The sequence below is a fragment of the Anas platyrhynchos genome, chromosome 1, assembly GCF_047663525.1.
Source record: "Anas platyrhynchos isolate ZD024472 breed Pekin duck chromosome 1, IASCAAS_PekinDuck_T2T, whole genome shotgun sequence".
In the NCBI taxonomy this organism is placed as follows: Eukaryota; Metazoa; Chordata; class Aves; order Anseriformes; family Anatidae; genus Anas; species Anas platyrhynchos.
Window position 1 is genome coordinate 143,683,472 of NC_092587.1, and position 24,100 is coordinate 143,707,571.

The 24,100-nt window shown below is 41.7% G+C and overlaps 2 protein-coding genes and 1 long non-coding RNA gene across 11 annotated transcripts in view; 2 read left to right on the forward strand and 1 right to left on the reverse strand.

The window, feature by feature from the left end:
- Positions 1-12,170, forward strand: part of GCC2 (GRIP and coiled-coil domain containing 2) — a 33,569-nt gene extending 21,399 nt beyond the window's left edge. For both annotated transcript variants that reach the window (XM_072031458.1, XM_038173272.2), the window contains exons 16-23: positions 422-559; positions 2,175-2,296; positions 3,921-4,097; positions 5,309-5,526; positions 6,477-6,671; positions 7,464-7,603; positions 8,431-8,632; positions 9,748-12,170. In XM_072031458.1, coding sequence (XP_071887559.1) covers positions 422-559; positions 2,175-2,296; positions 3,921-4,097; positions 5,309-5,526; positions 6,477-6,671; positions 7,464-7,603; positions 8,431-8,632; positions 9,748-9,818 — 1,263 coding nt within the window. In that variant the 3' untranslated portion in view covers positions 9,819-12,170. The remainder of the gene's footprint in view (positions 1-421; positions 560-2,174; positions 2,297-3,920; positions 4,098-5,308; positions 5,527-6,476; positions 6,672-7,463; positions 7,604-8,430; positions 8,633-9,747) is intronic.
- Positions 12,171-13,926: 1,756 nt separating this feature from the next.
- LOC140000771 (uncharacterized) lies at positions 13,927-18,721 on the reverse strand. The gene is made up of 4 exons (XR_011805971.1): positions 17,418-18,721; positions 16,055-16,259; positions 15,305-15,394; positions 13,927-14,482 (listed from the first exon to the last, which is right to left on the reverse strand). It is a non-coding gene; the product is annotated as an uncharacterized lncRNA (long non-coding RNA).
- Positions 18,722-18,860: 139 nt separating this feature from the next.
- Positions 18,861-24,100, forward strand: part of LIMS1 (LIM zinc finger domain containing 1) — a 64,057-nt gene continuing 58,817 nt past the window's right edge. For 2 of the 8 annotated variants that reach the window (XM_027445053.3, XM_072031486.1), the window contains exon 1: positions 18,861-18,974. In XM_027445053.3, coding sequence (XP_027300854.1) covers positions 18,940-18,974 — 35 coding nt within the window. In that variant the 5' untranslated portion in view covers positions 18,861-18,939. Of the gene's footprint in view, positions 18,975-19,220; positions 19,547-20,026; positions 20,323-24,100 lie in introns of those variants that run through there. The other 6 variants (XM_072031492.1, XM_072031503.1, XM_027445088.3 and 3 more) reach the window with 6 other exon arrangements.

The window sequence follows — 24,100 nt, forward strand, 5'->3', positions numbered from 1 at the left end:
CTTTTCCCCGGAACAGAGAACCGAATAACTTTGAAGCTTTTAACTGGGATAAATCTTAAAATAACTGAGTATGGGAGCTGCTCAGTATAAAAAACAAAAATGTGACAGCAGAAACTTGTGTTTTTCATCTGTGTAAATTCTCTTAGAATATCATGAATAGTAGCATGGAAGTTTCTCATTCTTACATGCTGTCACCACACCTGCCACTGTAGTTTTCAGTTTTCTCTTTAAAAAATGCCATATTTTAAGTATATCATAACTTATGTCTATTTGTCCTATTTTTATTGGATTTTAATTTTTATATTCACCAATTCTGGGCAGGGTTTACTGTAATACAATACGATGTGCTCTGTGGCACACCCTCTTGAAAAGGGAAGAAAAATGTCATACTAGAGACTGAGTTTTCAACTTGCCTTTTCAGATTCAAGTGTCTGTATTAACATCGGAAAAGCATAAAGTCCAGGAACAGTTACGAACTTCTGCAGAGCAACACCAGCGTACACTGAGTGCTTACCAGCAAAAAATTGCAACTTTGCAAGAAGAATGCAGAGCAGCCCAGGTACTGTCATAGAAGTTATGTCATAGACTTTAGAAAGGAGACTGAATTTGCTTCTCTAAAAATACTTGCAGGTCTTTGGTCTGTCAAGAATTGGAAAATTCTTTGGGAAAATCTCAGTGCTTTTTGTATTTGAGCGATGGTAGTGGATAAGCCAGTCTGTCCTGGTTGTCCTGCACCATTTGTGGTGGAATGTCTGGACTGCAGTCTTGTTTCCAGTAGGAAAAACCTTATAGCAGTGGTATGTCAGAATTCATTTAAGATGGGCAGAAAGTATACACATTGGGGAGAAAAGAGAAGTAATCACCTCTTTCTTTAAAGAAAAGGGGGGGGAAGAGTATCATTTGCTTATAAAAACAGTAACATAGCTACCACTTTAAAAGAAAAATCAATGAAGTGTATTCACAAGCACCTTTTAATATGCTGCTGTATGAGCAGCTTCGTAATTGGCAGCTAAGTTACGTGTGGAGTTGACAGTAATGCTGAGGTTTTATTTCTATTTTTTGGCTGTATGATACAGTGTTAGATGTGCCTGGAATTTACTTCTGTTTTTTGCATTAGAAACAGGCAGGCTCAGTAGCAGTGTTATGTTCCAGCTGTACTTACACAGACTAGTGTGCTGATCCACAGCTTGTTTTGTATGATAGATGCCAGTCCTACAGATAAGTAACATGAGTGCCTTCCAAAAAACATCTCGATTTTAGAAGGTGAACTGAAATGGACTAACTATGTCGTTAGTCCTACAAGAGGCCTGCCTGAATTCCACTGGTAGATGTGGATCACTGTGGAAATTAGAAAACTTTATTCATCGCAGGGATGACTGGACATGTAAGCGTCCTTAAAAGCCAAGAATGAAAACCTACAACTGTATTTTCGTAGAAAATAGCACGAGTACTTGTTCACATGGGAATAACTCTTGCCTGTATACTATACAATGAAGGATGAAGCATTATGTTGTGATGCAATTTTCTGTCCAGTGTCTCAGCTGTGTATCAGCTCAGTTCAGAAGAGCAGACAAACTAATTACCCTTACAAGCAACTATATCATATCTTACACTATATATTATCCCTTCAAGGCTGACCTAACTTCTCAATTATGTCTAGTTTCCAAGCTTATTAGACATTTGACACTTAGCATAGAAAGGAAAACTAGACCCTCTTTTTTTCTTCCTTTCATCTTTGCTTTGTTTTCCTTTAAATCTGTTTGATAGACCCTTTAACACATGAATATCTCCTGAATGTAATTCTTGGGTTTTGTAAATATTCTTCCCTTTCTTGAAGACTCAGATTTTGAATAATTTTAATATCAGAATATATATAAATATGTAATACATAAATATATTAATAGTATATAAATATTGAATCAGAATATAAATAAATAATTTTGAATATCAGTAGCTTCTTGTTCTTAAGTTTCAAGATTGATAATATCATTCAATTAAGATCTAAAGAAAAACACAATCTGTTGCAATACACCTGTTTTAATTATCCATTCAGAAGAAAATGCTGCTGGTGGTTCATTTTACTTTTTTTTCAGCACAAGATGCATTTCATTTTAGAGCACATAGGTGAGCGTAGGCAATCGCATGACTTACTAAGAACTTATCTTCTGTCATAGGCTGAACAGGAATCTGTTACATCTGAATTTGAGAGCTACAAAGTTCGTGTTCACAATGTTCTAAAACAGCAAAAGAATAAATCTGCTTCTCAGACAGAAACTGAGGGAGCCAAACAAGAAAGGTAAAACCAAAACTTTTGTGTACAGAAGAATACTGGTACTTGAATTATTGTGCTAATGACTGACCAAAAAGTGGGGAAAAAAGTGTGTATAGAAATAGAGCTATTTAACTCTTAACTTTTTTAACTTTGACTTTCTAACTGGCTCTCCCTATCTGAACAGAAAAAAGATCATCAATTTTTGAACCATGTCTCAGCTCTCAGTAGTACTATGCTAGTTTCTAATCCCTTGATTCATCTGTAATATATTTATTCTCCAGGTTACCTGCTTTTTCAGTTGGGAGGAAATATATAGTACTAAAAAGATTTTCATGGTTCTCATAAGCAGAAATTGACCAGTGTCACTTCTGTAAATTTGAAATGTTTTCTCTGATGTAAAGCATTGAAGCAATGCACCAACTAAGAAGTTAACACCAGATTGATACTGCTCATCTGAGCTGACTTTGATCCTTTTTCAGGAAGGAATGGTTTACTGTAGGTGAAGCTCTGGCTGCCAATGCAGTCATCAATTCCAGCAGATTTAGGCTGTTGTCTTATCAGCTATTATATATGGAAAGACTTGAAAAAAATTACACTGCATAAAGTTCCCTGGAGATCATTTAAATATAGTTGTGAGCCATGTAAATTCAGGTTCACTTCAGAATGTGTATGAATCTCATTGAAAATAGATCTGTTTCTGTAAGTTATTTTTAGATCCTGTTGATGTGTGACCTTGGAGACAGACTGGGTGTTTTTGTATAAGATGTTGTAAGTTGTTTCTGACATGGATCTTAAAACAGCACATAAAATTGCTGCTGACAATCCACCAGAGGGAGACTTGTGTTTTGTTAGAGGACTTGGTCTTTTTTGGTTGTATGGTGTGTTTGTTTAATGCATCTACTTCTTTGAAGCAAGAAAACTGCAAGAGTTGCATTTCTGTCTCCTGTTCAAGAAGCTCATGAAGGAGAGTCACTTATTGAAGTGGACAAGTAATAATAAACAGACAATTTTCAAAGGAATGATTTACAAGTATTAACTCCAAGGGTTAATGGGATATGCAATTCATGAAATAATGGAAGTAACAATATGTAAATATGTAAAAAGACTTACTCCTACTGGTATATCTGATTCTGATAAATTCTCTTGGTCAGAAATATATCTTATTTGGATTGATGCTGCTTTCTACTCCTTTGCCAGTCTCCTAGGAAGTGGTTGGAGATTACTGTCCACTTTATTCAGTCTCACTGAATTGATATGCATTTACTAAGCAAACAGCCCTCTTCTACTTTTAAGTAGAAGTTCTTTCTTGTGTCTGCATGCCACATATTATTCTTCTCTCTTGTTCCTTCAAACTGGATTGAAGCAGAAAGTGGTAGCAGTCACACCTTCCTACCCCAGAAGGTACATTCCCAGCAGTTCAGATGGGATGTGATAAACCAGTTTGCACCTATATTAAAACATGATCAGAACTTTCCTAATCACTTCTGCTGTAGTCACATTCTAAGATGATTATGGTCAGAGTGCTGTAGTGATTTCAAATATGGAATAAACTAATTCAGATCAGCTACGTTAAATGCTGTGCATATAATATAGGTTCTGAGATAATATAACTTTCTAAACATACCTTTTCTTTTTTTCCCCCTTGCAGAGAACAGTTGGAAATGGTGATAGATCAACTTAAAGTTAAGCTACAAGATGTTCAGCATAATTTACAGCTAAATACAGCTGATTTCCAGGCGTTGCAGTCTGAACATGACACCCTGCTGGAAAGACACAATAAGATGCTTCAAGAGACAGTTGCAAAAGAGGCAGAACTCCGTGAAAAGTAGGGTCTGCTGATGACTAGATACACTTTGTGCAAACCTAAAGGACTGGGCAGGCAGCTGGCTTCAAACAATACTTCTGAAAGAAAGGGTGTAGCTGTAGAGAAGGTTAAAGGAATTTTCAAAAGGATAGTTTGCTACTTTTTGTCAGCATTAGAGGTTTCAGCAGTGAAAATGAAGCAGTAGCTGACGAGAATGAGATCTTTGCAAGCTTTCTACTCATTAAATGCCAGATTTTAAAAATTAACATTTTTTTAAGCATGTTGAATTTGCTGACTATTTGCTGAGTCCAAAGCTCAACACTACATTTCTGTTTGACTGCTCAGCTACATTTTATGCATTTGTTTCTTATTGGAAAAATACTGTGGTTAAATGCCAACTATTTCCATAGGAATTTCCATGATAAAATATCCACCACGAAGTGCCTTCCTTACGGAAAGTACTTCTTCCAAGTCCCTATTTACCACAATCGTTCTTCCAAAATGTAAGGAGTCTGTTTAATGTGCATTGCTTCTTGAGAAATGACATGAGGACCTACTTGAGCTCTCAAATGTCTTTCTGTGCCTTCTCTTTATTTTTAGGGTTCAAAAAACTCACATGAGATACTCATTAGAAGTTACAGCTTAGGCTTAGGAATTCTTGACTTTGTCTTTATCTTTGTACTGTTTTGTGTTCCTGATAGCCATGTGATGATTCATTGTAATCAGCTGAATTATATCGTTTTGCATTTCTCTGGAAACCAGCTATACCACAGTAGGTTTCTTTTGTACCCAGAAAGACTAGCTCTTCGCTTCTCTGGCTGAATTTAAGTTTGTATGCTTATAAGGGCAAGTCCTATGCTTAGTCATTCCATACATGCACTCGTTTAATTGCTTGTGACAATTTTGTCTTGCTTGTGGAGTGCTGCCAAATTGAGTACAATTGATGCAAAAAATGCTGACATTTCTTTCCAAGAATGGTTATTCTACCCACTTTTTCACTGAGTTCTGAAGTTTAAAAAAAACTTATCATAGAAATGTATGTTTTCAGAAGTTCTGTATGAGTGTTTGGTAAATGTTAAAAGAAATACAAAGTAAATGACATGCCTTGCATGAGGATATAAATAGTTGTGTTGCAATTTTAGAGTTGAATTTAAGCTTAAAAAAAACTTTACATGTAAAAAACAAGTATTTTGGTGTTTGTTCCTCACATTTTGTGTGTATGCTGTTCTCAGGCTCTGCACGATACAATCTGAGAACATGGTCATGAAAACAGAGCATACCCAGGCTTTGAGTCAGCTGACAGCCCAGAATGAAGCTCTCCGGAACAATTTCAGAGATCAAGTCAGGAATCTGCAAGAAGAGCACAGGAAGACAGTAGAGACACTTCAGCAGCAACTCTCCAGGGTAGAAGCTCAGCTCTTCCAGCTCAAGAGTGAACCAAGCACTAGAGGTAACTTCTGGTCATAAAACCAGGTTTTCCTGGGTTACACACTTCTGGGGCATTACTTATATTTTCTGTACTTGAGTGTGTACCTGTAACAAAGCTATAGTGTGTGGTTCTACAATGCAGCAGAAACTTACTATGGAAAACTTGCAGTGAGCCATATCAGTTCACTGATTCTGAGTAAAGAACAAGTTATTACTCTACCTTCAAAATAAATATCACTTGTTTTATGCAGCTTGTATATTGAGACAGATGGAGGGAAATCACTTTGTAAATATTTGGTGCTCTCCCTATCAGTTTGTCTCAGGTTTTAGAGAGGTTAGTGGACTTCTGCCTCCAGAATGAGGGGTATAGCTGCAGAAAAGCATATTGAAAGGTGTTTTAACAATATTTATTTGTATACTTGCTTTTTGACCCCATTTCTAATTTAAAACTTTACTCTGTTCAAGCTCAAGCACTATTTTTTATCTGTGCAGTTACTAATTCGGATGTAGTCAGGTATTTGTCAGGAAGCAGTAACAACTTAAGAAGTTGGTCTTTCCATATGTGATTTACCTGTAGTGCAGTAACTGATTGTACTGAAGCAGCACAATAGCACACAAAGTATTAAAACTAATTTACACCACCCACAGGACTACTTGAAAGAAAAGCTAATACTGTTTTGCATTAAAAACATTTGGCATTCTTGTCATAGCTACAACATATTCAAGGATGTTGCATTAAGGTTTCATAGTCACTGAAGTGAACACTGCTAATCAAGTTTGGATTTAGAAACTGGCTTTGACTGAAATGGTCATTTTGAGGTGAAAGGCTGTATTTTCTGTTTAAAATGTCATGCTTGTATCTGGCTTTTAAGGCTGTACTTTATGTACTGCTTTCTAATCCAAGACTGGTGCACTTGTGAAATAACCCAACCAATTTCATTTTGATGACAATCATCAGTAAGTATCTTTCAGGTCCAGCTGTTTCAAATCCAGCAACAAAGAACTCAAGAGAACGGCGAAACATTGACCTCCCTGTTCTTGATGTGCATGCTGTAGCCAGGGAAGAGGGAGAGGGTATGGAAACTACAGACACAGAGTCTGTGTCTTCTGCTGGCACTTACATTCCATCCTTGGAACAGCTTCTGAACTCCCCAGAAACAAAGCCTGGTAGGTTGAACGCATGGTTTTTGGAAGCATTTGCCTGTGTAAGCTGCAGAAATTTGCACCCTCAAAATACACAAAAATACTTTGTTCTCAGGCTCATAGGTGCAATACACAAATCTAATTAGTTCCACTCAGTATACCCTGTCCTGAAGTTCTGTATGAGTCTTTTCCTTCAGTAAAGATTAACAACAAAAACTTGTGACAGTATTTAGCAATTTAAAGACTGTATCTGTAACTTTCTAAAGGGAAAAAAGATGGTTGAATAAATCAGAATAGTTCAGCACTGTGTTCTGGACTAGTATTTGCTTGAGACAATTAAGTGAAATAACTCTCCTTAATGAAAAGATAAACTGTGTGTTCATCTTTATCAGAACAGGAATTCATATCATTTTCAGGAAAATGAAAGCCAGTGTGAAGAACAGTAGAAAATAAAAGAGTAGAAAAGGTAGAAGAATAAATGGTAGCATCTAGTTGTGTTTTGAGAAGTCTACTGAATACCGTATGGAGAAATGTTGAAAAATCTCCATATATGGGTGGGAAACAAGGGCTAAATTAAAACCATATATCTTGATGTACTTAGAGCTGATTTGTTGGTCCTCTTCTAAGAAATTTATGTATACAAAAATAGCTTGCAAAATGAGCATGCACCAGCAGAAGTGATGGCTATTAATTTGGCAGCTTGAATTTGCATGGATTTCATTTCCTGTGTTAATGAAGTCCTAATGTTAAGTTAGCCTAAAGTAGGCGCAAATGCCTTTTCCTTCTTTCTCAGTTTTCTTTTCCAATTCATTGCAGAACCATCTCAGTGGCAAACAGAGCTCAGCAAGGATGAACTGATTCAAAAATTAAACACAACAACGAAGAGTGCTGATCACTTGAATGAATTACTTCGTGAATCAGAAGCAACCAATGCGATCCTAATGGAACAAATAAAGGTTAGCAGATGTGCAGTGAATGTGGGGACAGCTCTAATTTCTATGGTCTATTTTGTAGACCAAATGTTTAACACCAAACATCTTTCAGAAAATCCCAGTCTATGGAAATTCAGTGATGCAAAACTTAATTTTGGGAAGGGCTTTATTCCACAAAAGAAGTTAGTGCTTCTAAAGTGAACTTTTTTATTTTCCAGTTTCTCTTATTTGGGATGGAGGGGAAGTTTAAAAAAAAAAAAGTCAGATTTTAGAAGTTTAGTGTCTAGTAAAGTGCCTTTACTTTTTTTTTTTTTAGCTAAAAACACTAAATTCTGAGGAAAACATTCGTTTTTCTTCCTGTAATCCCTTTCCAACTGTCCTAAGTTAAAACAAGATATATGCATCTCTCTAAACATACTAATAGAGCCTGGTTTGATTTGATTGTACCTCCTGGAATTTTTCTAAAAACATTTTTAAAGTTAATGTAAATGTAACTTTTCTTAACTAAATGTAACACTTCTTTTATAAATGATTTTTGTAACACAATTTTGTTAACCCTCTGATCCAGGTTTTCTAACTTTTCAACTCTTTACCACTGAAATTGAATAGTATCTCATAATTATTGAATATATTTTACTAGAATAATTACTTCTGATCAATAAAAACTTATTTCTGGACAAAATTATCACCTGTTCAAGCTTCATTGGGTTGTTGTCCAGAACGTTGCTATGCACACATCATCCTTTCTGAAGCAAGCTGAATAATTTGCATTTTAGCTCTTCAAAATACTATTGTTCAATTGTTTTTCTGTGACGCAAACAATATTGTGTGGTCTTTTTCCTCATGTGCAGCTTCTTAAGAGTGAAATAAGAAGACTGGAACGAAATCAGGAGAGAGAAAAGTCTGTAGCTAATCTGGAATATCTGAAGAACGTTCTGTTGCAGTTTATATTTCTAAAATCGGGAAGTGAGAGAGAGAGGCTGCTGCCAGTAATAGACACCATGTTGCAGCTCAGTCCTGAAGAGAAAGGAAAGCTGGTTGCAATTGCCCAAGGTAAGTGAGATTCAAAACATTGTCACCAAAAAAAAAAAAAAAAATGGAACTGAAGGCAACTGGAATTCTGTTCTGTCTTTTATGTAGACCTTTGGGGAAAAACAAAGTTTAGCAGCAAGTTTAGTAGCATAATGCCTGTGAGCTAAAATAAAGTCATGCTAGTCTTCTGGGAATCTACTATTCAGTTTTCATAAAATTGATAAATACCTGAAAACATAGTTACATGTATACTTAAATTTTAATTACTTCTGACACACTTTAGAAAGATGATAGTAAGCTATAAAAATGTAATGTGTTCAATATTTTGAGTAGGATTAAAGATTTGTCAAAGTGACCTTAAAAATAGAGGTTCCCATAGGTTAATAGTTTTCTTGGCAGATGTTTTAAAAAGATAATTAAAGTGGTTCTCTAAAGGCAGTACTGCAGACCTAATATTCGCTTCAATAAATCAGCTTTAATTTAAAAAACATCTTCAACTAAGTGTGCCTCTTGTTTAAGAACTGTTGGAACTAGGGAAGGAAGGCAGAAGAATTAAGCCTTTAAAGAAATTAACCCAAGAGCTGTAATGATATATAACAGAGTATTTGACAAGTAGCCAGAACATTATCTGGTTTGTCCCCTTAAAAATCCTTTTTAAGGTATTGTTTGTATCTTCTCAAAATCAACATGTAGCTTTAGCACATCATTAGCAACTGACATATACTTACTCTATTATTTTAAAATAATTTGTAAATACCGTGTGTATATATGAACACTTAAAACTATTGAACAAAAACACTGAACATGAAAAGTGACATTATAATGCATTCCATGATAATCTCCACATTTGGAAATGTATGACTTCAGTTAAGCCTATAGCATTTCAGTGTTCTGGCACTATGAGCCGGATTTTTCTGAAGATGATAAAGTGGTTATTTTAAGTGCACTTGGTGATTAAATTCCTTGAACACGTTTTTGGCAACATGAAAATAAGTAAATGTTACCTCTTCAGCAAGTTTACAAGGATAGCATTTGAAAACTGACAGAGGGGAGGAGGGTGTCAAGATCAGTTTTCCAAATGATGTAATGTCTAGCACACTAAATTTAGTTCACAGTATGTTTTTCTTCTCCTTCAGGTGAGGAAGAGAGTACCTCAAGGCCCTCTGGCTGGGCTTCATACCTTCACAGCTGGTCAGGACTTCGATGAGACAGTGGAAATACTGAAGCTTTAAACACATTCCACCATTGCAAAACAAAAAAACACAGTTCAGTGCTACAACACCAATGGGTTGTTCTACTTTAAGATTTCTCTGTTTTCAGCTTTTTAGCTTTTTCTAAGGAAGAAGCCTTGGTAGCTCTGAAAGGCTGTTCTGTGCTGTTTGACAGCAGTGTACCTCTTGTTAGAGCTGATGATCAGAAGTGACAAAATTAACTGTAAATTGCTTGCAACAGAATTTGGCAAATCCGTGCCAGGTATTCTGATGTTGATTTAAAACTTGATCTAATAGTAACTGGAATAACTAGATTTCAGATTTAAAGCATTTTGAAGTGTTTACAGTTTTTCACGTTTTTGTCAGCTCACTAATCTATACGGTTCGTGCTATTCTCTGCATGTAGAAATTAAAGTAGTTATTTCCTTTCTGGTGATGCTTACAAGGTGTAAGATCACTTGGAAACAGAAGTGGGATTTTCTGTTTTGACTAAATTTTTAGTCTTGGTTATATTTTTCTTACGCAGTAGCTGGAGTGAAGATATGAAGGCAGTGGTCCACAAAATTTAGAAGGTGCCTAAAGCTATATAAAGTGTAATGTCTGGCACATCTGGGGCATGGTACTGTAATGGAGATTAATGGCATCTGTGGAAGTGTTAGGATAGTATTCCAACATCAGCAGTCATAAGTGAGCTGAAGCTTTAGGAGAAAAGGCTTAAGCTATGACTTTGTAACCTGAGGTTCTGTTCAAGACCAGGAAGAAATCTTGTGTTACTGCAGTGATGCCTGTACTTAAAAGGCTACTCATAGTTTTATTGAAGATACTAAAGGAAGAATTATGAGTTCATGTATCAGATTCCTAGTGGTGACTTTGGAGGGAAAAGGACAGATTTCATCAATAGATGCATCTTTTAAATGTCCTGATGATCAAAGATGTTACCTTCTGTCACTTCTGTGTTTGCACACATAGTTTGCACAAATCTTTTGGACAGGTACTTTAATTTCTGTTCCAGGCTCTTCAACAGAATGGCTTTTTTGTTCGTTTCCAAGAAAAATAAATCTCTGAAACAGAAGTATTTCTTCTATTACTAGCACAGCACCTTTTTTTAAGCTTGTGTCTTTTTTCCCCTTGCTAGTCCATACTGCCTTTCACTATCTTAATTTATTTGTACATTACTGAAGTGCTTACAAGTGCTTTTGTACCCTGCTTACCTTACAACCAGAGTCCTTTAATGTTTTTTTCCACTCGTATGCTCTCTGTGCAGTTTTACAGTGAATCATTCCCTGCTACACATACCAATGCTAAATAGTATTCTTTTCTTTCTGTCCATCTTAATTGAGGCCCTGAGGAAATGATGCTTATTCCTTTTAATATTGCTTTGTTCAGGGCTGAAATGTATTTGCATATAAGAACAGAAAGTCAGCATGTACTGTGAATAAACTGTTCGGTAACTGAGCTTTTAGATTTTTTTTACTTGTATATATTTCAGTGCACAACTGACATATCCAGCATACTTCATTTAGGTATTTTAATTTCTTTCCATACTCTTGAGTACCATTTTTTATTTTTTCTTCTATTATATGCTCTAACTGGAATCTTTATGGTTTGTGCTACCAGTGAAAACATCCTGTTTCAGGTCACAAAACTGAAAACTGACAGCATAGGGCATCTGCGGTTTGTAAATGTGGATTGCAAGCACGAAGCCATATTTGCTGTTTTTTGAAATGATAACCATACCCTCAACATCTGTGATTTGCTCCAGATCTCGTTTAATTCTAACTCCCATTTGCAGCTGAACTTGGTTAATGTCACTCAAAAGAATGCTAGAACAGAGCGAGGGGAGGTTTCAAATATGCATAAAAATATGTGCAAGTCATTCTCCTGCTGTGACTTGAACAATGGAAGCACATGAGCAAAGGGGTACAAATTCTTTTCATTTGGTTCAAACTTTGCAGCTGATCTGGTTTAGTCTTTTCTTCATGATGCCTGCTCAACTGTCTGTGGAAAGCTGTGACAAGTTCCTTTTTAAATGCCTATGTCAGAACTGAAGATTATTTATCGTTGTAAACTGTGAATAAATGTATGCAAGTAACATATCACTGGCTGTACTAAGTACCAGTTGCTTATTGACTTTTCAGGTCTGAGTTGCATGCTCACTGATTTTAGTAAAATTCAAGTATTATACTGATGAATGTAGTGGACACCTCTTGCATTGCTATATATATTTTTTGTACAATGGAAGATTAAAGTCTTAATATAAAACTATTTTAATAACTACTAAACTGTGTTTGAATGCTAAGACTGCTAGAATTTAACCTTTGTGGCAATAAACTCTGCAAACAAACATATCAAGATTTAATATGCGCTTCTATTAAGTGGCATAGAAGACTGTGGACTAGAAGCAGAATTATTTTGCATAATGAAGTTTTTCTGTCATGTATTTGTAATGTACAGCATTGCTTTTTGAAAGCAAATCACAGCTATGCTTGAAAGTTGTAACTACTGCTGCTGCTTGACGTGCTGTGGTGCTCTTTGTTGGAAGAGCGCTGTGCTGGCTTTGCTTTCTGGTTCTATTTTTTTCCTTTCTTCACAGTGTCATAGTTGTTATGGTATTTTCCAGAAAGTGTAATCCCTACCCAAAGACTTTAAGCTTCAGACCAGATTTTACTCTTATCTCCCTGCTTTCAGCCCTAGCTTCCCAACAGCAGGGCACAGCTTAATAAAAGAGACCCTACTGTCACTATGCAGAGTGATTCTGAGTTCAGACATTGTAGGCCCTGTGGCCCTATTTTAACTATTTATGTGGGCTTTGACTTAAAAGTGGGTTATATATGTGCCTTGTGTTCCACTTTCTACAGAACAGAGGCCCATCAATGCAAGCAAAACATCTTCCAGTTGGAAGACCAGAAGCTGAAAGACTTAAGTGTAGATAATGACCAGTTGGGTTTGGGGTTCAATAAGGGCCAGAGGGAACCCACATTAGAAGTGGTTCAGGGGAGAGTGGAGTTGTGTCTTCCTTTCCTGACCCACCTCTGCCTTCCCCAGTGCATGACAGAAGAATTTAAATCCTCCTTGCTGCATCTCCCTGCATCCTTCTGCTTTGGAAACACATATCCTGAAATTGTTGGGGGGGAAAATACTTTAAAACTGTCATGAGTGGCTTCACCTGGTGCACCACTTCTTCCTGAACTGATTGTTCTGCTACTGTGAAAATGTCTCTCAAAAGAGCCTTCCAAATAGCAGTTAACACCCCCAAGCTGAAACCAAATGTATAAAGAGATAAAAAGGTGGTGTAGTAATTTCAGAATTACTAGGGCTGTGATGCCCTTTTCATGTGGCCATCACTTCAATAAAATTCACCTTTACGCAACAGCATGCCTTTCTTTTTCCCTGAATGCCGCCTACTACCTGAGGAAATGCTGCTCCAATGCAAGGTAGAAAAGGGGCATGTTTCCTGTGGTCTTAAAGAAAAGAGTATGTGGATGTGGTGTAGTAGCTGTGTGCTCCTTTCTGTAGAACACGGTAATAGTGACGGCAACTTGGATGGATGGAAGAGGGAAAAATGAAATTGTTTTTGGGGAAAAAAGTGTGAAAAGTAAACCTAAGAGCAAACAGATCAACAGTCAAAAAAGAAAGTCTGAAGTCCAAAGTCAACTTTTAATCCGAACACACGTGTTTGGGGAAGGGAAGGAATTATCCATCTACCTCTCAGATTCAGCGATCTAAAATATCTAATATTGCTCTAATATTGCCTTGCAAGGATGAGGTATTAGGGTCAGGAGCTTCCTTCCTGCCCTGATCAAGGCCGGACTGAATAATGAGGATAGAGGGTAGTAAAGCAAAGTTGAAAAATGCTCATCAGTTACTGCTCAGCAATTAAACCTTCTGGTATTAGCAAATCACTTATTCTCTTTGCTGACAGCTGAATGTCTGTGAGCATCTTAAGGCATCTTAAGAATCCAAGGTAATCAGTGTAAAAACCAGCGTGCTATTTTGGGCACAGGCACAGTCCCAGACCTCATATAATGGCCTCTGAAAGTGTTTGAAATTGATAGACATTGGATAGCAGCTGCATGTGAGCGCAGGATTTAAGGGTTTCATTGTCTCATCTGAAAGCTTAATTGCTTGAAAATCGAAGCTTGTTCTGAGAACACTCAGCCCTTTTCCTGAGTGGATGCACGTATTAGTTCTTGGGTCTCTTGCCATTCGTAGCGCACAAAACATCTGAAAAGTTAAATCCATGGAAAATGTTGCACAACTGTAGGAAAAGGCTTTTACCTAAGTACTGCTTAACTCTCCTTATTCCTCCTTGTGGAGTTAGGCTGCTGATGCTCAGCAGTGCTTTTGGCAAGGGAGGAGGCCAGTCACAGCATTTTGGCTTTTGGTAGCTAAATATTTATACAGACTAGTTAATGTTCCTCTCACGAGTAGTCAACAGGAATTACTCAAACCTGCAGCCACAGCAATCCAAGTGAAGCTGTTGTTGATGGGGTGGCCCTCACGTTCTCTAGCAGCCTTTCTCTTGAGAACCACTCAAACCAGTTGTTTGCAGAGAGCTAGGGGATAGTGGATATATCACATTCTTCTTGCAGGACAAGGATTTTCAGAAAATGCAGAAAAGCTAATGATAGATTTTGTGAGAAGTTGCCTGGAAGAAAAGCTTAAAATAGAAAAATTACATACTTCAATTACTTTGTGTTGTAACCTGTTTGTTTCCCCTCTAGTTACCCCAAGGTATTTGGGTGACTTATGTGCTTCTTGACTCTTGAGCTACATTTTCTTTCTCTGGAGGCCCTCAGAGCAGTGGCATTAGCAAAAACATCCACATAGCCACGCAAGATGATAGATGTTCTAAATGCACCAGGAGAAAGACTTAGGAGTCCCAGCTGCAGGCAGATTATCACTGAGGGGAATGTTGAAGTGCTGATATGCATCTGTAATTCTAATTGGTTGCATCAAATAAATAGAATTGAGCAATTATTTTTTTCCCCAATGGTGATACCACTGATCCTGCAACAGTGAGGGATGATGTTTCTGCTAAAATACAGTCCATGTGTGACAAAGAAAAAGGAGGGTGTCAGCAGGACAAGGAGATCATTGGATCCTTGCCATCAGATCTGTTCCCTACCTTCTGTGGTAGAACAGCGAAGACTTGGAAAAAGTATCTCTGATAACGGGTGGGTAAGGAATTTGGGGTGGGTCAGGTAGTGGCTTATTTCTTGTGACGGGTCGAGTACAATAATGGCCTGATGAGCAGAAAGGATGACTGTGGCTTTAACTCTTCTCTTGGCTTCCTTTATCAGTGTAGGCTAAGGTTTCAGTTTGGAACAGATTCCCTGAACTTTTTTTAAAGCATCACCAACAGTAAACATTGCTGTGGACAAATACTCCTCTGTTATACACAAGTAACATAAAAGCATAAATAAAACTGTAAGCATAATACCATGAGCACTAAAAGTCATTAAATTACTTTGTAAAGTACCTGTTTCGTGGTGCTGCCAGAAGCTTTTTCTTCAGCCATTAGTGCATCCATCCAATTACTGACCTTGTCATGAAGCATAAATTTATGCTGCTAAGCACAGAATTTTAATGATCAGTTTTGCAGGTTTTTGAGGTTGATCTATAAGAGTTATGTCCTTGTTCCTGCACTATCCCTTTCCAGCTTCCAAGAAAAGGTGAAGCCAAATATACTAAAATGCATGAAGCAGAAATTTGCCTTTGCTTTTGTAGGGATGTCAGAATGATCACTAGAATGATGCTGCAGCTATTCTGAATAAACTATACACTATGTAAAAAGATACCAGAGATTTCTGTGGAGCTCAAACAGTGGTCAATAGTTGTTTCTACAACTGAGTTGCAAAAACATTATTAATGCTGAGCAAGAATTTGAAATTTAATTCATAATTTGTGAATCCATTAAGGGTTTTGCTAGGAATGTTACCTGGACATCCTGTGTTCAAAAGTTATTCATACTTAAATGATCAGAAGACACTCAAAGATGCCTTTGCTGTTGCTTTAGCCTCATAGTTTTGAAAGTATGATAAGAAGAATGCAGTACCTGCAGTTTCATGAAGTTCAGTGAGAACGCAAAAGCTAGGACAAATACCCTTGAGGTTGAGACCCCCAAGTGTAAGCATTGACAAGACTCTGTGTTGCCGAGCCTAAATTAGAACCTTTTTGCTTGATAACATCTGTTTCTCTAGGCATAAGTATTTATGTAAGGAAAACCTACCAAAAAAGCCTTATTGCTTAAGCTGTGAAGATCATAAAATCATGAAATATCCCAAGTTGGAAGGGACCCACAAGGACCATTGAGTCTAATTCCTGGCTTCACACAGGACCACCCAAAAATCAGACAATGTGTCTGAAAGAATTGTCCAAACACTCCTTGAACTCTGGCAGGCTCAGTGCTGTGACCACTACTCTGGGAAAGGAGCCTGTGAAGACAATGAAGAAGACAAAGCGATAAGTAATTTTTTAAGTACCTGGGCTCTTATTTACTCAAATTTCTTTATATCATGTCAAAATTGTAAAACATTTTTTCTGGAAATGGAAAGAACTCGGTGTAAAGATGATAGCATTCATCATCACAGATCATAAAAATCATAAAGGTTGGAAAAGACCTCCAAGATCATCTGGTCCAACTGTCCCCCTACCACCAATATCACTCAATAAACCATGTTCCTAAGTACCACATGCAACCTTTTCTTAAACACATGGGGCTGTTCCTCCAACAAGATTTCCTTCTTCACTTTCCCAGGCCTACAACAATTGGTCTTGTTTCTCTGGCATCAGCAACACTGATAATTTTGGTTCTGAATAGGTAAAGAGTAGGTAAAGATTCTGCACTGTCATTTCTACCACTGCCAGCCCTGGTATTACACGTTGGTATTTCAACAATGATGGAAGGCTTAATGTTTCCCAGAAACGGAACATCAAAAGCATATATTCAAATAAAACTGATTTTTAGTTTGCTCTAGCATGGAGACATAATTAAAAAATAAATAAATGTTAATATTGTGATTAAGACACTGGTCTGGAGACATGGAGTCATAAATCCCTGCTCTGCCACATGCTTCCTTTGTGAACTTAATTTCAACTGCTCTGTCTCCACCTCCTCACTTGCCTTCTGGGGATACTTGCACTTACCCTCCTGATACTAACCATGTTAGTGGTAGAATGGCCAAGCTAATGATGGCTTCACAGGCAGATTACCATTGGGAAAAAAAAAAAAAAAAAAACTGCATAGGAAGAAAGTGGTCGTAGTCTTTCATTATACAGGATTGGAAAAAATGACATTTTTTCTTTTGAGTTTTGCAGTATGCATTTGTGAATCCTATTAAACTATTAACGTAAGTACTCTGGACTGAATTTTACAAGTTAATTAGGATGCCAGAATGCTCTAATACTATGTAATGGAGATCATTAAGAATTGTTATTTCTGATGTACAGGAAGTCAAAGCAAAAATTTAAGACAGATCCCAAAGCCAAGGCACAAACTTGCTGTAAAGTGCACAGAGTCTGGGGAGGCAAGCTTCAAAACTGAATGCCTAGATCTTCTTGTTAGTGTGCTTCCGAAAGCTGTTAGCACTTACCATTTGGCTTACTGCTTGGTGGAGGCTCTCCCACTCCTTGCAAGTGCCTTTGTTGCTTTGAGATGAGATTGCTAGCAGAGCGTGCTCCAGGGCTGTCATCTTTAAAGGCACCGGAAAACTGCACAGGGTGCAATTCACTCGCTATTAAAGCTATTAATGCATTTACTAAAGGAAGGACCACAACAGCTGTGCTCATTGCCGTGCCTGGGCTGTTAATTATTTCCAGAGGTGGCCGTTTTGGAGTTTGCTGCCCTGGCAGGGGCAGGCATGGTGCAGTACCGATGGCACAGGTCCTGTTCCAGGCCACGCTGGTCGGAGGTGCCGCTTGTGATCTGAGAGGCTCCTTGCAGCCAAACTGGGGTTAATTAAAGACTTTTGAGAAGCTGCCTACAAGTAACGTGGCAGGCTGCCCAAAGTTGATTAGAAAGAAAAACAACCGGGGTAGTGTTACCTTCAACAGGCACAGAGTGAGCACTTACCTATTGAGATGATATACGGAAGTCCTGCTGCCAGATGGTGCGTGGAGGGTTTTGTTTGGTTGTTGGTTTTTTGTTTGGTTGTTGTTTCGCTGTTTTTTTTTGTTTGTTTGTTTGTTTGTTTTTTAAGCAGAATCACACGAAGTGGCTGAGGCTGTCAGGGCCCTGTGGAGGCCACCATGCCCCAGCCCTGCCCCAGCAGGGCCACCCAGCGCAGGCTGCCCAGGCCCATCTCCAGGCGGCTTTGGAAGGCCTCCAAGGAGGAGACCCCACAGCCTCTCCGGGCAGCCTGTGCCAGGGCTCCTCACCCGCACAGCACAGAGCTCCTGGGGCTCAGGGGGAGCCTCCTGGGGGCTGGTTGTGCCCAGGGCCTCTGGTCCTGGCACTGGGCACCTCTGACAAGAGCCTGGCTCCGTCCCCTCTGCACCCTCCCCTCAGACATGGATGAGATCCCCCTGAGCCTCCTCTTCCCCAGGCTGGGCAGTCCCAGCTCTCAGCCTCTCCTCCCAGGAGAGCTGCTCCAGGCCCTCCATCACCTTGCTGACCCTGCTTGGACTCTATGCAGTATGTCCAGGGCTCCCATGTACTGGGGGCTCAGAAGCGGACTCAGTGCTCCAGGTGTGGGGAGCACTTCCCCTCCCAAAGGGAAGGCTCCCTTCCCTTTTCCATGTAATTTATTTACGTCTGCGTACAGAAACACACTCCCGATTTTGCTACCCTTGTACCCCTAACCGTGGCAAGCAACACCGAACCACGCCAAGAAGGCAGCAAGGCAGCAAACAAAAGCCCGGTGGTGTTCCTGCGCTTCCACACTTGCAGCTCTGCCCTGAGGCAGGCTGGGGGGGGGACCTGTGGCACCCCAACACGCAGCACCGAGGACCACCGACCCTTTTTTCCCCCAGCCCCCGGGCTGAGGCGAGCTCTGCCTGCGGGGGGCCGGGAGCGGGGCCGGGGGCGGTGCGGGCCACGGGCGCCCCCCGGCGGCGGCAACGGCGGCGGCGCGGGGCTGCGGGGGGGCGGCGGGCGCCCAGCGCCATTACAGCGGGATGCTGGGGGTGGCGGCGGCGGGGATGACCAACAGGTAGGAGGAGATGGCGGCCGGGGGCTGCGAGGGCTTGGAGACGGGAGATTCCGCCCCGGGAGGCGATGCCGGGGAGCCCGTGGGTGTTTGGTGTGGGTTGGTGCCTGCCCCGCGCTTACCGGGCGGCGGGGAGGGACGGGGGGGGGGGACGGACGTGGAGGGAAAGCTTGGAGAGTCCTTGGGGAGCGTTACCTGCAGGGAAAAAGGTTACTGGGAATGGGGTAGGGGAAGCAAAGTCTGCTCTGTTAATTGCCCGGCGCTTCGGAGCCTCGCCCATTGTAAACGTTTCTCGGGAAGAGCCAGCCCGAATCACAGCCCTCGGCGAGGGCTGCACGGGCACGGGGCAGGCTGGGGCCGGGGGAGGGGGAAGCAGGAGCCGCTCCGGGACGACCTGCGCCTGCCTCGTCCTTTTTTGAGCCCCTTCCCGAGCCCTCTTGCTCCTCGGGGACCACCAGCAGCAGCAGCAGCGAGCCCCGGGGTGCAGCCGTGGCACCCCACGTCCCCGCCACGTGGCGTGGGGCTGGGGGCGAGCCCCCAGGTCTGAGCCTCGCTGCCCTGCACGCTTGTTAAAGGTAAGGTGGCTCCGTGCTTACAGGGCTCACTGCTTGTATTTCACACGCTTAGCTTTCTTATTGGGGTGCCGGAGCTGCCCATCTGGGCTTCTTTATGCTCTCTGTGTTATTCCCCTGTTGCTGGGAGCAGCCCAGGTGACAGCAGTGGTGCTGCGGGCATCCAGCCCCACACAGGTGCTTCGCCTCTCCAGGTGAGCGCAGCCATCGCCTGCTTCACTGAAGCTGTCGGTGTCGGGCCGGTGGCACTGCTGCTACACGCTCCCCAGGGCGTGAGCTCAGCTACACCCCTGGCACCGCCAAAAATTTTGGGACAACGTCAGGCCGGGGCCTCCGCGTGCAGAAACTTGCCGCGGTGAAGCAGGCAGAGCGTGCCGGCGGGGAGCCCACCTCCCTCCTGGCTGCACGGGGAGGAAGTTTCTGCAGCACAAAACAAGCGTGGTTCCTCCTGCGCCTCTCTTCTCCTTGTATTATTTTGGTCATGTTGTCATTGGAAGGAGGTGAAGACTCTGGGTGGTAGCAGGGCTGTGCCAGGGCAGAAGGTGCTGGTCATCGGGGGCGTGAGGCTGCGGAGCTGCCTTCGGGTCACGCAGCTGTGCTAGGTTCAGTGTAAAACTAACGCCAAGGTCCACGTGAAATGTATTGTGAGTTCTGAGGGGAGGGGATTCAAAATCAGTGCATTTGAATTCCTGTTTGAATCAGCGGAAGAGAACCAAAAAGGGAAAGAATGACTTGAGGTTTCCCTCCAGACCTGTGTACGGAGGTGGAGCAGACATCTGGTCAGTATGTTCTCTGAAATTCTGTTCTTTCTAACTTAATATATCTTTTCCGCTTTATGGATGCTTTTTGAGCTCCAGTTGCTGCCACTGCTTTTGTTTTTGCAATGCGAGGAGCCTGCAGGCTGTAACCTGAATGCATGTAACCCCAGGGCACTGCTGTGGGAGCTCAGTGTCAAACAGAGGAAGAAGGTCTTCCACGGGGGAGAGGGGTTTTTTGGGTGGTGTGGGATGTGCCATTGGGATGATGCTGGGCAGCAGTTTGTCGCTGGATTGCTGAGTGTGCTGAGTTTGTCCGGATTGCTGAGTGTGCATCCTGGTGCTGAGAGATACTTGCTATAACGCACGCTTGCTTCATAGTTGTTATAAATGTTATAGATTCAATCAAAAATGCACTCAGCATCCAACATATGAATGTAAGATGTAAGAAGTGTGATGCTTGGATCGAGAGTGCATGAGTTGTAGGGCTTTTTTTTTTGGCGGGGGCACAGGAGGGGGACCACAGGCTGAGTTTTGTGGGCAGCTTTTCCAGCTGGTTGTGTTGAATTCATCTTGATGTGTTATTGTTGGAATAAGTTTCTTACGGGATTCAGAGAAAAATATTAGCTTGCAGCTCAGAGCTTTTATTATCTTAAACATTTGTAGTTTCCTAATGCAAACTAAGTTTTTCTTTGGGGTAATAAATCCAGGCCAGTGTGCAGTCAGATACTGAACAAAGCAAGCTCCTCTTTATTTACAGAATACTTGTGTTTGAGAAATTAGTGTAGACTCATTGGATTTACAGCTCTTGCTCGTGTGAAGCTGAAAACTGTGGGCACTTCCTAGTGCTACTGGCTTTGGAAGGCATTGATAAGACAAACAAGAAGCTGTAGGTGATCCTGGAGTTAAATCACAGCAGTCTTTTTCTTAGAACTGGCTCTGGATGGCTTCTGCAGGGGAACCATTTAATGGCCCATAATGCACGGAGCATCATCACTTGCATAGTTAACAAATTCTTTTTCAAGTTACAATAAAATATTTATTATCAAAGCACTTAAGGCAGGCTATTCCGCTCTTGCAATTGTGGTTTTGTACTGTGTTGGGCTAGACATCCCGATTCATCTGTATTTTGTTCGTCCCAAATCCAAGTTGAAAGGTTTTTTGCTGTGTCGTTTGATGCAGTCTCTTACTGCGTTCCGGGGTGGGGACGCTTTAACTATTATCTGTGCTCAAAGCAGCCTGACAGTTGGTGGGAAAATCACTTACGTAAGGTCTTTCCATGATGGCAGGTGCTGATGATGAGGAAAATCGAAATGACAGTTGTGTTTTGACAGCTGAAGTTGTACGTTGTCTAAGCCATCCACAGCGTGAATCGGGCACATGTATGTGCTCTGTTGTTTTTGTCATTGTGGAGATGTGCTACAGAGCACATCCCCGATACAGCTTGTGCACAGGCGCTGGTGTTGAGGCGGAAACGTGCTTTAAAAGAGTGAAAGAAGGATGGGAATGTCCTAATTCAGCTTGACAATTGGAGAAAGCAGAACAGAAGACTGTGCCCTGGGGGAAATACTTTTCTGCAAATTAGGACACTCCTTTGCAATTACTTCAGCGCTTCCCATTCCCAAAGTGTCAAAATATTTATGGAAATGCTTACTTAAGTTCTTGTGAGCAGATAAAAGAAAGTCAAGATAATGTAATTTACATGGCTGGTTATATGTGCCTCGACAACCCCTTATGTGGGACAGTTTAATGGATTTGTCTCAATGCATAGAGACTGTTGGTGAATTCTCTGGGACAGAAGCTGGTGGTCTGTCTAGGGGCAAGCTGTCTACGAGCCACATGGACCTCGTCTCTACCTGAAACCACGTTCCTCCTGCACTGAGAAGTGTGTAAATGGTCTGGAGCACTTCTCTAGGATGCATGAAGAACAGTGTCATCACCCAGTTTTATGCTCTGCGTTTGTCGTGTTTCTCAATCCCTGCTTGCATTAAATAGTTTGAAGACCTAAGCGTGCACCGGTGGATGGGCTTCTGATGGATCAAAAGCTAAAGTGATGGGAGCGTTGAGTTAAAATCTTGGGGAGTATTACTCAGGTCATGGGTGGGGCTAACTGGGTAAACTAAGACCGTGTAATGACTTGATGCATGGCCTGGCCAGTCAGGGGAAGCGGCTGAGCTTAGAATTAAAAGGGTTTTCTATGTTAATGTGGTGTTTTACTGTGGTGGGGGGCATCAGGAAGGACCACAGTGAAGCAGCAGGGTAATGCTGGCAAGTATTTGTGAGGCAGCGACATGGCAGGGTGGCTCCGGTCCAGACGTAGTGCTGGCACGCAGCAGCAGTGGGGTTGGTGTGGGGGGATAAGACTGCACACACAGATGGGTTCGGAGATGGCTCTGAGGAGAAAAGGGGGCTCTGTGAGGGTGCTGAGGAATGGGTGGGCAGGGAGCCTTCCCCTCCTGTCCTTTCTCTCCCATCCCTGGCACGCTCAGCTGCAGGCTTGGGAGGCAGAAGCGTGGCTTGGCAGAGCCTGGATGCGGCCCCGGCAGGCTGAGGGCTGAATCAGCAAAGCAGCCTGCGCTCACAAAACCCTCCAGCATCGGGAAGTGCTCCGTCGTGAGGAAACGCTCACGAACTGGAGCGTATTTCGGTTCCCAGATGAAAACCATGCGCTTCCGAACTGCGTCGGTAGCAGGGCAGGCCCGCCTTTTGCCAGCGGGGAGGCTGACATGTGTGCTAGATTAAGTCCCTTATTTTCGCCAGGCCCCACTGGAGAGCGGGGTGAGGCTCTCCCTGTGGCAATGGCTTCCCAGCCCCGGGCCTGGCTGGCTCCCAAAAGCAGGGGGCACCGTCCAGGGCTAGGCCGGGGCCCTGCTCCCTCAGAGGGGGATTTTAATCGAGCCTGGGGAACTGACCCAGCTGGAAACTGGTGGGCAGATGTATGGGTTGGAAACCAGGTTTGGCTCGATCTGGGTTGATTCCTCACAATCTTGTGAACAGTGGTGATGATTGGGGTGGAAGGGAGATAGGTGCTTTGTCTGGACCGCGTAGCCACAGCCCTCAAGAGCAATGCTGAAGGTGGGGCTCCTGTGGGGAGCAGCTGGGGACCTGCAAAAGGACCGAGCACTGCTTGTTGGTGCCTGGACCTGTGGTGGATGCAAAGCAGGAAAGGGGGCACTTCCACACCCTGTTGGACTAACCAGGGTCGTTCAAGGAGGCCTGCCCAAGGGAAACCACTCCTGTGGTTGTACCTATGGTATGGAGAACAGTGGTGCCTCAACACCAGTTTAAATCTATGTAAAATTTGTCAGCGTGGCTGACTTCAGCACAATCTGGTTTGAATTCAGGTTTGAATGTGCCAGGGGGGTCTCTTCACCCACTGCTTTCAGGCCCTGGAGGAACCATTGAAATAAATGGAGCAGCAGTCTCTGAAGGGGGCCATGCCTGCAGCATTGTTACACACCCCAGAAAACAATGGTGTTTTCTTCTCTCCTGTGTATGCAGTTGCAAGAGAGAGGCAATACTCCGGTTATATTAAGAAGGAATCGAAGTGGATAATTTTAAAACTGCTGTTACCAAGAAAAAGCTGACTTCCGAAATCTTTGTTCCTTCATTCACATTTTTTCCTTTTTGTTAGCCAGCCTCAGGAAATGAGAACATTCTTTTGGCTTTCCATGCCTGAGTCACATCTTATATATATCTCCATATATATATAAAAGAATATGTTAAAACATCTGGAGATGTTTGTTGCAAAGAGGTATTTGTTTTGTATTAGGGTCTCTGAGCTTTAAGTGTTTGCACAAAG